This window comes from Indicator indicator, chromosome 14 (assembly GCF_027791375.1).
Source record: "Indicator indicator isolate 239-I01 chromosome 14, UM_Iind_1.1, whole genome shotgun sequence".
NCBI classification, from domain to species: Eukaryota; Metazoa; Chordata; class Aves; order Piciformes; family Indicatoridae; genus Indicator; species Indicator indicator.
Window position 1 is genome coordinate 21,552,780 of NC_072023.1, and position 12,990 is coordinate 21,565,769.

At 38.3% G+C, this 12,990-nt stretch overlaps 1 protein-coding gene across 1 annotated transcript in view; it reads right to left on the bottom strand.

Moving 5' to 3' along the window:
- Positions 1–12,990, bottom strand: part of PIK3C2G (phosphatidylinositol-4-phosphate 3-kinase catalytic subunit type 2 gamma) — a 188,945-nt gene that overhangs the window by 149,326 nt on the left and 26,629 nt on the right. Inside the window, exons 6-9 of the mRNA XM_054386727.1 lie at positions 12,001–12,071; positions 5,601–5,664; positions 2,816–2,818; positions 1,196–1,318 (exon numbers count right to left, since the gene is read on the bottom strand). Of these exons, the coding sequence (XP_054242702.1) occupies positions 1,196–1,318; positions 2,816–2,818; positions 5,601–5,664; positions 12,001–12,071 (261 nt within the window). The remainder of the gene's footprint in view (positions 1–1,195; positions 1,319–2,815; positions 2,819–5,600; positions 5,665–12,000; positions 12,072–12,990) is intronic.

A 12,990-nucleotide genomic window follows, 5' to 3' on the forward strand; every position in this document is an offset into this window, starting at 1 on the left:
GCATCTTGCCAAGTTTGGGCTGTTCTTCTAAACATTTTTTTCATGATACATAATGACAAAATTTTACTAGGATTGGAAAGAATTAGCATGACTTAAAGTTACACCAGACTAAACCCAAGTGATTAATGGCTCGGTTTCCAAATTTGCTGAGCACCTCTATTTCCCAGATGCTGACTTCAAAAGAATCTTTTGGTGCTCAGAACTTCTTTAAGTTAGGTCACAGTGACTGGTCCAAGGTCATACCGAAGGATCTGATGACAAAGCTAGGAACATATGCTGTCCTCCAAAGTCCCACTATATAGTGTATAGTATATACTATATACTATATAGTAACCCCTGGAAAATGCACTTCAGTGTTTTAAGAGCAAATAGTCCAGCTAAAATCAGGACTGGATGCTGCTAGGACTTCTCTGCATAAGTAGCAGAGATATTTCTCTCTGAAAAACTCAGAATTTAAGTGATGTTTACAGAAGAAAAGGGGGGTTGTTTGTTAAAAATCCATACAAAAATGTATGAAACTGCATGATTTGGTAGCAGGTGATGTGTCAAAGCAAAGATTTATATGTCTGGTGGGAATAGAAAGAACAACCAGATGAGTGCATCAGTCAAACACAGAAGCAGCCCTCTGTTTCTTCTCCATCACACACTGTCAACAAACTTTTCTTTTTAATAATGTCTCTACCTAATGGACTAAGACAACAGAATGACCTTGATCAATCAGAAAATTAGTGGTACCCACTCAAGCTTCAGTTCTAATAAGAAGAAATAAGACATCAGCTTGCATGACAAACTGAAAGAGTTGGGGCTGTTCAGTCTGGAGAAAAGAGGGCTCCGAGGTGACCTTCTTGTGGCCTTCCACTATCTGAAGGGGGCTACAAGAAAGCTGGGGAGGGACTTTTTAGGCTATCAGGTAGTGATAGGACTAGGGGGAATGGAATAAAGCTGGAAGTGGGGAGATTCAGGCTGGACATAAGGAAGAAGTTCTTCCCCATGAGAGTGGTGAGAGCCTGGAATGGGTTGTCCAGGGAGGTGGTTGAGGCTCCGTCCCTGGAGGTGTTTAAGGCCAGGCTGGATGAGGCTCTGGCCAGCCTGCTGTAGTGTGAGGTGTCCCTGCCCATGGCAGGGGGGCTGGAAGCAGATGATCCTTGAGGTCCCTTCCAACCCTGACTGATTCTATGATTCTATGATCTTTTACCTGTAATTTCAGCAGTGGCACTGCACGAAGTTTCTTGACTGCATCGGTGATGTCTCTGGTTTCCACAAAACAGAGGACGCTGCAGATCGTTTTAGCTGCTTCGATCACTTTATCAACTGTATGCTGTTGGTAGCCAAGAGAGAGTAAAACACAAAACCCCAAAACCAAACCAACCAGTAGTCACATACCTTTTATCAGAAGCACCTTACCACAACCTTTAATGCCAGTCAGTGTGTAGAAAATCCTATCTGCAAACACACCATGCATTGGTCTAGCTGTGCTGAAATTGCTATTGATCGAGTTTCCTAAGGATAGCATAATTTTGGTTGAAGGCCAATTTTCTTCCACAACAAGGGCCTTGTTAAAAATGGTGACAAAATTGGTATCTAAGACTTATTTTGAGGCAAGCCTTTGAGTTATCTGAGTTTCATCAGCATCAAAGCACTGCAATGAAACTTCTGAGGAAATGTGAACCCAAATGAGAGGCAAATGTTCTGAGGTTTGGATGATACTGTGCACTTTCCTCCACTATTGTCTCCTACCCATCTCTGTGAGAGCTGGCAGACAGCCATGTTCTTCCTAAAAATAGTGACTCTGTGGGAGGCTGCATAATCTGACACCTGTGGACTACATACTTCTGCAACTAGCTTTTTTGCAATATATATATATATTGCAAACTATTAAACCCTATTAATTATGAAACTTTAAACATTACCATATTTTTAAAAGCTCTAGATGCATCATCTCAGAAATACTTTGGGGAATTCAAGGGAAAAAAAATAGTTTAGATCCTAAAGGAAGGAAAATGCAGGTTTCAAATATCAAGTACTCTTACGTTTAGGAAAATAAATAAAATTATTCATGGCTTTCCTGCATAGTTGTATCACTTCATTAAACCTTAAAATACACTCTGTGAACAAGTTGAAGCCCTCCTATAAATATTCTGCATGTTTCAGTACTGATAAATGTTTCTTTTAGTGTGCTACAGTATGTCTATGTACTGATAAAACCATTTCTCTAACTCATCCATTTCATGCCTGAAAAAGAAAAATTGTACCCAGATGAGTTTTCTATGTTCAACCTTAAGGTCTACATGCAGACTGCACTGAGGTTACCATCTCTCACTAATACAATAAATATAAAAATATGTTGAGATTACTAATTCTTTATTAGCTGCCTTGAGCAGAACTAAAGTAGGAATCAATTGTATAAAATAGCCCCAAGTATTTGGTGACCAAATTTCCTTTAAATATAAGTTGTTTGGATTGGTTTTTAGGAATTAAAGGCAGTGATATCTTTTCATATTAGAGGTTCTAAAGAGAAAAAAGCTATGGCTGACCATGATCATTTGAGAAGTTTATTAGACCCTCCTTTGGTCTGAAACTGATTCACCCTTTTTCAAAGGCTGAGGGAGGTAGATCTCTATAGCTTGGAGGTGACAGGGGTGACCTCATTCATGTTTATAAAGATGTGAAGGGTAAGTGTCAGGACAGAGCCAGGCTCTGCTCAGTAACGTTCAGTCACAGGACAAGGGGCAATGGGTGCAAGCTGCAGCATAGGACGTTCCATGTGAACATGAGGAAAAACTTTTTCACTGTGAGGGTGACAAAGCCTGGGAACAGGCTGCCCAGAGAAGTTGTGGATTCTCTTTCTATGGAGACACTCAAACCCCATCTGGAGGTATTCCTCTGTGACCTGCTCGAGGTGATTCTGCTCTGGCAAGGGGGTTGGATTGGATGATCTTTCCAGGTTCCTTCCAACCCTTAATATTCTGTGATTCTCTGAAATATAATGCTATTTTTCATGCAAATATATTTTAATTTAGCGTTTTCCACAAGTGGATAGAGAATATTATTACAAGGGGATTTTACGTCTATAAAGACACTTTCCTGCAGGGAAATTCTGGAGCAGTAGACATAGTGAAGAGCAATCAAACCAAAAAACCCCAAGTTTATATCTTTTTGTACATGCATATATATGCTGTTCCACAAAGACAGCTGGATATATTGAGGAATGTATCCATTTCTGTATAACATACTATTCCATTTAGAGATTAATTAACAAAGTACTTAATGTTTTATAGAAGCTACTACTCCACAGACTTTGTTCATACAAGAGCTACTTTGAAGGAGCATATTGCTGAATGCTTAAGAAAGTTCCAGCTGAGCATGGAACTTAAGCAAATCCCTGTGGCTTAAAGTTCAGTTGTGTGCTGAGGGCAGATCGTGGTGAATCAGAAGAATCTCCCAGTGATGTGAATTCTGGCTTTCAAAATCAACCTAATTATTCCTCTGTGATATTTGGATAGGGGGCAATTAAAATTATCCCAATTTTAAACTTTCTCAAAGGAGTCTAATCAGATGTTAGAGAAAAAAAAGCAAACAAGGAATCAAAGAATGAATGTTCTTATATTTTGCTTTCCTTATGCCTAACTTGCTACATTGTGGCTCCATAATTTTTCAAGCCATTTATTAAAGCAAAGTAGCAATATCAGTTCTAATTATTATAGGTTTGAAATACACTCTGATATCTCTGAATGAAAATAGATTAATGCAGATGATCATCTGACCTATGTCTTTAACTCAGTCTTACTCTTTTAATCAATTCATATGACCTTTGAGTGTCCCTGTGTGGACAAGACTTTGTTAAAAAACACCCCAAAATGTAGAGAAATTTAGCTCTAGAGTAGCACCTGCATATTTGGTGCATATCATGAATAATTGAAAAATGTCTTGTCTTCATAAAAAGTTAATGATCTCAAGTAATTGCTTACCCAAAGTAAAAATCTTTAGCATAAACAAATTTAAGAGTGGTTCATTATAGGCCTGAGGAATTTCTATGCAGAATCAGTTGCAGAGGGTGGATTGTGTTGCCTCATTAATGTTGAGATTACAGATTTCTTTGAATTTGGAATCTTACTTTAGGTCATAAAATTCCAAGTGAATATGAGTAACTACACTGATGGGTCTACTTCAGCAAAGAAATATATGTGCACATTTGAGCTTGGAGACCTCAATTTTCCAAATCATTATGACTGCATCACATTTTGTGCACTAAATAGTCTCCCTGGAGGAGCTGCTTACAAAGGAAAGTTCAGCAAATACCTAACAGATTCAAACCCACCTTTTTACTTTGTAGCTAGGCATGAGTCAACAGTTTTTAAATTGGTATTTTTCAGAACAGAAATGGGTAGCTTCAGATTGGATGTTAGGAAGAAATTCTTCACCATGAAGGTGGTGAGACACTGGAACAGGTTGCCTAGGGAGGTGGTAGAAGCCTCATCCCTGGAGGTTTTTAAGGCCAGGCTGGATGTGGCTCTGAGCAACCTGATCCAGTGTGAGGTGTCCCTGCCCATGGCAGGGGGGTTGGAACTGGATGATCCTTGAGGTCCCTTCCAACCCTAACAATTCTATGATTCTACACAATATGCAGAATACTTTTATCTACATATATTAATTTACATTTTTACACAATATGTAGAATATTGTTACCCACATACTTATGTACATATGAATCGATATATTTATTAAAGTATATGTCTGTATATAAACATATATAGATATAGACATTTTTTATCTTTTCTGGCTATTCAAAATAGAAATATTCATGAATCATGAATATCCAGAAAGAATAAAATCTGGATTTGAATGATAGGTGACAGATATGAAGCAAAATATTAATGTTATGTTTTAACGTATAGCTCAAAGGAAGCAGCATAATGAATTATAACCCTGAAAAGAGAAATACTAGAATATCTCCATGCTACATCAATATTCAATGCATTTTCCCAGTCCTTTATTTCCTTTCCAGTTCCAGACCCTAAAAAGCAAGTTAGCATAATAACCTGAAACCATTTGGTTTCTTCCAAGCTGCCACTCAAATATGCATTTAGACATTTGTCCTTAAAACACTAGTTAGAAGAGAGGATTTCCTAAGAGATTTTTCCTTCAGGCATGCAACATCCAACTGGCAGCCCGTAACACTTTAAAATAAAACTCTCATGAATTTTGTTGTTTAAAACATTATCCTGCAAGCTATCACAGACTTGAAAATATACCCTAAATATGCAAGCATATGGCTTGTGGGTTTGCAATATCAGGAACAAATTTTGCAGATATAATGTCTTATACCTCTACTAACTCCATACATTGTACTGCTATCCTAAACAATCTTGGCTTTATTTACATGTTCCCTGACACTTAGACACAGTCAATTTTGGTATTTTAACTTTGTAGCACTTTCATACTAATCTCAAACCATGTTTTATTAAGACTTTATATCCTTTCAAAGTGAGGTTAAACAGTCTTAATTAAAACTCTTCCTTAATTGCCTTTGAGACAGGTTAATAGATATATTTCAAGTAGAAGTTAATGCTTTTCTTGTAGAACAAACTGAGAACAAATACCTCATTTTCCAATAGATATTCCACTTGACCTCTATATTTCTTAACAACTGACAAAAGGTTCTGTCTGGAAAACAGAAAAAAAAAAAGAAAACATCAAATTAATAACAATTGGATAAAGAAAATGGGTTTGGGTGTTTTTATTACGTTCTTTTAAGTGGGAATAGTTTAACTAATAGTGATTTCATGTTGGTATAAGATAAGGACAAGTGGTTATGCATCCTGTGATCAAGTCTGGTACTCCACGGGCTTTTTGTGAGTCCTTGTCACAAAGCACAGATGCAAAAATCTTCTACTTATACCTAGGGGACTCAGCTTTGCCAAGTGAAAGAGCTGCAGTAAGTGATTTGCTATTGAAGCATCTATTGAACTCCAAATGCCATTTGTGTTATTCTTCAAGGCTGAGTAAGTGCTTAAATATTATCTTAAACAGGAATGAACTTAAGTACATGCTACAATATCTTTCCTCCATCACTTCACACACTGAAGATGCAGACTATCAGCCTCTAGAAAACCTCTATGTTTAAAAAGTTCATACTAAATCACAAGTATAAAATTATATATCATAAAAAGGGACACCGTGGCTGCATAGTTCATTAATACTTTATAGCTGTCAAGTTTACCTGCTCAAACTGTTTCAGCAACTGAAATATTGTATTGATTAAACTGTGAACTTATTTTACTTTTGAAGATAGACACATGCCACCACTCTGTAGTCCCACACCTTTGTCATGTTACAGAAGTGACCACAAAGCTACCACAGGTAAATTGCTGTGCCTTAGCAAAACTTCATTAAATTCATTAAGATTATGACCAGGAGTATAAAACTTCTCTAGACTGAACTCCACAACTGATGTTTCAGCAGTAAATCTATTTCAGAACCACAGGCTCTAAGAGCTGTTCCAGACAGAACCAGAGTTTTGCTTTTAAGAATAAATGGTGCAATTATCTATGTTTCAAGCACAGTGAAATGCTGGCTGTCATTTATTTGTCAGCTGGAACAAAACAAAAAAGTGCCTGTAAGACCACAGATAAGGTTGTTACACACAGGAACACACCTTCCGTTTCCTTTGACAATTTTTACTCTGTAGGGTGAAATCCTCAGGAACTTGTAAAGAAGCTTTAATTCCCACTTCCACACTTTGCCTAGTCTAATGGCTGGCAAAATGGACAGAATACTAGAATACTTCCTTGATGGTAGTTAGAATTTGCATTGCTTTTATGAAAAACTGGAAATCGCAATTTCCATTCTTTCTTGAGTGTTTATTTACTTTATCATTTTATCTTTGACTTCTTGTTTGTTTGGGTTTTTTAAACTGACTCTTTGTATTAGGGTTCTCCCCTTGAGAAGGAATTTGCCCCCCCATTCTAGTTTGATAGCTGAAAGTGACAAAAAGGATTTTGATTGCTTCAGAGCAAATGGGATATTTGTTTACAGACATACTGTGTGTCTCATCTATCTTAGCTGGGCTCAAGGAGAAATCAGAGACTAGAGCTGCAACTACACTCCAAAGTATAGGTTTCATGGTATGTGGTTAGACTTTCCTTTATATGTGTGTGTGTGTATACATATATGTGTATTTACATATGTGTGTGTGTATATATATACACACACAGATTTAGATAGATAGATATACACACATGTGTGTATATATATATATAGATATATATATTTATGGTATGGCAGGACAAGAAAAGAGTCATTGTACTGAAATCTTCATAGAGAACAGAGAAATGCTCACTGTCTTTCCCTATGCTAATACCAGAGTGCATTCCCCTGTAGATGTCTACTATCCAGCTCCTTCTACAGATGGTTTTGCCTTTACAGCTTTTTATTTCTAATCTGCACTAGCCTTATCTAGCCAAGCAGTTTGTGTGTTGAGTAGCTGCCTGGCAATTCCTCCTGTAATCGCATTAAATCATAGCTAATGCAAGTTGTCACTCTGCTTTGACCGAGTCTGCAGGCATAACATCTTTTTTATAGCATTACCCAGCTCAAAAGTAGTCCTGGACCCATGAGCTTGCCTTAATGCATACAGGTAAATGGGTTTATTAACATGCTTGATCTGAATGCAGGTTTCAGAATAATTTCATAAATGATAAAATATTTGTACATTTCCCACCAGTCTATTCAACCCCAGATAATTTCCTGTATAAAGTAGTCATAATTTGACATAATTAATAGGCAACAAATCCAGCAATTTGTAACAATGATCAAAATACCTCTACTAATACTATCTTGGATCTGTGGCTGTTAGGTGACTAATAATACATGTTTATGTTACCACACAGACACGCTTCATACCTGTACATCCTAGACAGCTGTGTATAAATATGGCAACGCTAGCCAACCCAGTGTCCTCTTGGACACTGAGGAAATTTTTGGAGCTTCTATCAAGGCAATATGGTACAACAGTTTTGAAAAGAAAAAAGTACAAACAACCTGAGAGAGTCAGCTGGTCTATATGGGAGGAAGACGACATGTACACAGCATATACTTACAGCATTTATTTTTCAGTTTCCTGGCAGCAGCACCTACTGTGGAGAAATGCTCAGTTTCCTTTATAAAATACTGCTTATCACCAAGTTGCCTAACTAAGCTGTGCCTATCTGTGTTATACTCCTGGCACCTCAGTGTCAAGGGTTACGGTAAGCCAACGGACTGCAGTTCTTTCGATGCACTCAGTGATTTACATTGTGTTTGGTTTTCGAGCTATGAAAATCAGTGTGGGAAGCAATGTAGGGGCTGCCTGTTTTATTGGCTGCCATTTGCCTGTAAAAGTGAGTCTGATTATTACAGAGGTAAGGTTTCAGTTGATTCTTTTTACTTCATCTGAAGCCAGTTCAAAGAGTTCTTTTTCTTTCTCTACTGGACCTAAGCAAATTGAGCTTCTCAGTAAATATGTTCTCCAAAATACAAATGTTTGTGTGCTACAATCAGAAATGTAACTATGGTGCATACAGACAACCCTGGGAATTATTTAGTTAATCTAAATAATCACAGCTGTGAAGACACATAAATATGGGAAAGTAATCTGCTAAGTGATTGCAGATTTCCACAGCTTGTGTTGGCCCCATTCTGCTGCATCTCAATTCTACTGTATCCATCTACTCTGTCTCTATTATTGCTCCATCTAGATACAGGATGGAGGAATTACAGCATGTTGCAAACACACATTCCAGTGCAGAATAACACAAAGATGCTGTTTCATATTATAATACCAGGAACAATATCAGTGACTGGCTTACTCACCTAAAAAAAAAAAAAAGACTAGGGTGGCACTACTTACAAGAACAAGAGCTTTTATTCACTGTCTAGCTCACATAATTTTGGTGATGTTTCAAATCTAAGTTCCTTCTCAACATAATTATGCCATAGCTTGAACCCTAGAAAGTCATCTAGAAATGTGACAGAACCATTTCCAATCCTGAGAACCATTTCCAATCCTGAGAACCCTTTCAAAGGCACACGAACTACAAGGTAGCAATAGAGAGTAATCAGAATGGGTTCAGCAAGGAAAAGTTGTGCTTGACCAACATGATAACCTTCCATCATGAAATCTTAAGTTTTTGACACTGTCACTAATAACAACCTCAAAACAAGCTAACAAACTATGTGCTGAATGAGCAGAGGGTGAGGTGGATTAAAAATAAGCTGGATAGCTAGGCCCAGAGGATGGTGATCCATGGCACAAAGTCTAGCTGGAGACTGGTAACTAGTGATGTACCCCAGGGATCAGTCATAGGTCCAGTACTGTTGTCCTCTTTAATGATCTGGATGATTGGGCAGAATGTAACTTCAGCAAGTTTGATGATGACTCAAACTGGGAAGACTGGACAGTACACCAAAGGGTCATACTGGCATCCAGAGGCACCTTGACAGGCTGGAGAAATGGGTTGAGAGTAACCTCATGAAGTTCAGCAAAAAGAAGTGCAAAGTGCTGCCTCTGGGAAGGAATAACCTCACCCATGCTGGGGGGCTGATTGCCTCAAAATTAGCTTTGCAGAAGAAGATCCAAAAATCTTCATGGACAGGAAGCTGAACATGAACCAGCAACGTCTCCTTGTAGCAAAAAAAGCCTAAAGATGGCTAAAGGTATGATAGGCTGCATTAGGAAGATTTTTACTAGCGGTAGAGGGAGATGATCCTCCCCTTCTTCTTTAGCACCGGTGAGGCCACAGCTGGAGTACTGTATCCAGTCCTAGGCTTCTCAGTACAAGAGAGACACAGATGTACTGGGTACTGTATTCAGTCCTAGACTTCTCAATACAAGAGAGACACAGAAGTACTGGGAGAAAGTTCAAAGAAAGGTCATGAAGATGATGAAGAGACTGAAGACCATATAAGTTCTATAGAGAAAGACCGAGAGCTGAGACTATTTATCCTAGAGAAGAGAAAGCTCTCTTTTCACTGTATACAAACACCTGAGTATCTTTTCGTTGTATACAAATGCCTGAAGGGAGGGTGCAAAGATGATGAAGCCAGGCTTTCTCTTCAGTGATGCCAGGTACTTCTTGCCAGACAAGAAACAATGGACACAAACTGAAACACAGGAGGTACTGAGGGTGACTGATCATTGGCACATGTTGTCCAATAGATAATACAAAGAAATAGCCACCCTTATGTGTTTTGAATTTGCTATTTTCACTTCATGTTCCCTTTATCCTGCATGAGAAGATCTTTTTCTGCAGACATTCTCAATTTCATAGAGTTGCCACCTATAAAACACCCATCTTCTATTATCTCTTCATCAGCATGAAGAAACTTGCACTTATTTGTTTCTCATATGGAAGACATTTCATTCTTCTCAGCATCTCTGCTGCCCTTGTCTTCACTTTTTCAATGTCTATTACATCATATTTGAAATGAGAGAAGCAGAACTGTTGGCTGTATTCAAGATAAATGAATACTCTACACTGACATGGTGGCATAATGTGGTTTGGTTTGGTTTTATTTTTTATTTTATTTTAATTTATTTCATAATAATTCTCAACATTTGTGTTGGGCTTTTTTGTTTGTTTGTTTTGTTGGGGTTTTTTTTGTACTTACTGTGCACCATGCTGAGATTCAGAACTATTTATTGTAGCCCCGAGAACTCAACCCTGGTGGTTAAGTAAACTCAGAGTCTATGATTTCATATGTGAATTTAAGAGTGTCTCCTCCTATCTACATTTGTGTCCTCAAAATTTCATCAGCCACTTTATCACACACCCAACACAGCAATGTAAAATGCTTCTGCAAATCATCACTGGCATATCCTATGCACGTTACAGACAGCAAACTTTTGCCACTGAGCTACTGCCTTTTTTTTTCCCCCTCAGGTATGTTACAAAGACAACTGAAAGAACAGGACTTGAACACGAATCTTTCTGGGTTATCACTGCTGGAAAATGTTTTCCCCTACTCATCAACAATCCATGGGACAATCAGAAGACAGTGATCATGCTTTTACTTTTTGAATATTTACTGAACTTGTGGTTGAAGAAAGAAACCATTGCCCTACAGTATCAGAGGAAATTTTGTGGACCAGACCTGATTTGTAACCCAAACTCTTTTACCACATCTCCCCTCCTATAGCTCTCTTTGGCATGGAAAGGCCACACACTTCTCATCACAAGGTATAAAATGGTCAGTAAGGGGTGGGTATATAGGCTGTACGACTAGTTTGATTTCTGCAGCAATGAAATTTGGACCAGGCTCCTAGGAAACCAGATGGGTCTTCAGTAAGCACCAGATATTCCCCTTGAACCAGTCCCTACCTCTCTGTTTTCTTCCATCTGCTAAATGACAGGTGTGGCATTTACCGTTCTTGGCAAAATACTTTATAACACGTTGATGAAAACCATTACAAAAAGTGTTAACAGCTTCTTTATCTAGTGCATGAAACAGAACAGAAAATGAAAGTTGAAAGAGGAATCTATTTCATTTAGGGCTTTGTCCATGGTAGGTTAGCTTTTGAGTCAGATGCACTTTGAGTGCCAAGTTAAAAACTTGATGCAGCCAGACTCCATTAAATAAAAAAGTAAACATTACTCAACTATGAAAACACAGGCACAATGAAGGGCAAATACATTATTTTTGCAATATTTACTCCTAAAATTCCTCTAAGAGCAATGCATGCAAAAATTATGATGCCTTCAATTCTGGAAAATGTGAAAGTGACCTGAAAGGGAGGGAATGGGGAAAAATTACACATTATTGATTTTTTTTTTTTTTTTTTTTTTTTTTGCTAAGCAATCAGTAAGGTCTGAAAATAAGATTTCAGCACAGCAAAACAATTTTCTTTCTCTTTGGTATCCTTCCCATCGTGAGTAGGTCTTAAAATTGTCCTTTGGGGCCAGGATGCTCACTACAAACGCAATAATTACAAGCAGAAATATTGGTAAATACCAATGTTCTTACAGAGTCAGTCTCCAGGCACAAGTGTCTTCTAACAGCTGATTCACACCAAACTTTCTCTGATCATCCTCATGCTGTGGAAGAAAGGCATATAATGAGTTATAGTATTCTGACAGAAAGGATGTATGTTGGGGAGATTTGCTTGGTATTTTCCAAGTCGGTGTGTTCTTTTTATGAATTCTTCTTTCAGAGTGATCAGGATCATCAAATATCATTTGGTGAATGTCACATTACACAAGACTGTACTACATAGGAGACCAAATCAAATTGCCACCGTAGTTCCTTCTAGCTACATATAGATTAAGACTATAATCTGGCCTCATAAACCCTGCTTCTGCTTTCTTGTTAGAGACAGCAGCAGAAAACACCCTTTTGTAATGGTAACATACTAGTCATGAAGTAGGAATCGCTTGGCATCCACAATGTCTCTGATCCTTTCTTTTCCAAGAGAAAAAGCACGATGGAGAACACCTAGAACATCTGTACCACCCCTTGCAAACCCTCTGAGGCCAGAGATGGATAGATGGCTTCAGAACCAAGTTCCAGGACAGACATCACTGAGGATGAAGTGCCTTAGACCCTGATGTCCCAGAGTCTCCACCCTCCAGCACCTCAACTGAAAGCAGGTTTGAATTTTTAACTACATCAGTCACACAGGAGCAAGCCCCAAAAGGTACAAATGAACTAAGAGCATAGAGCAGATATGGCAAAAAGAAACAATGTGTGCTCATTGTGGGAGACTCCCTGTTAAAAGGCCCTTCAGTGTCTATCTGCTGACCTGACAGGGAGTGATATGAGGTACACTGCCTTCCCAGAGCTAACTGTGATGCTGCAGAGAGGGTGCCACAACTTGTCAAAAGTACGGACTACTTTGAATATCTCCAGAGATGGGGACCCAACCACCTCCCCAGGCAACCTATTCCAATGTTCCACCACCCTCATAGTAAAGAACCTCTTCCTAACATCCAATCTAAATCTGCTCTTTTCTAGTTT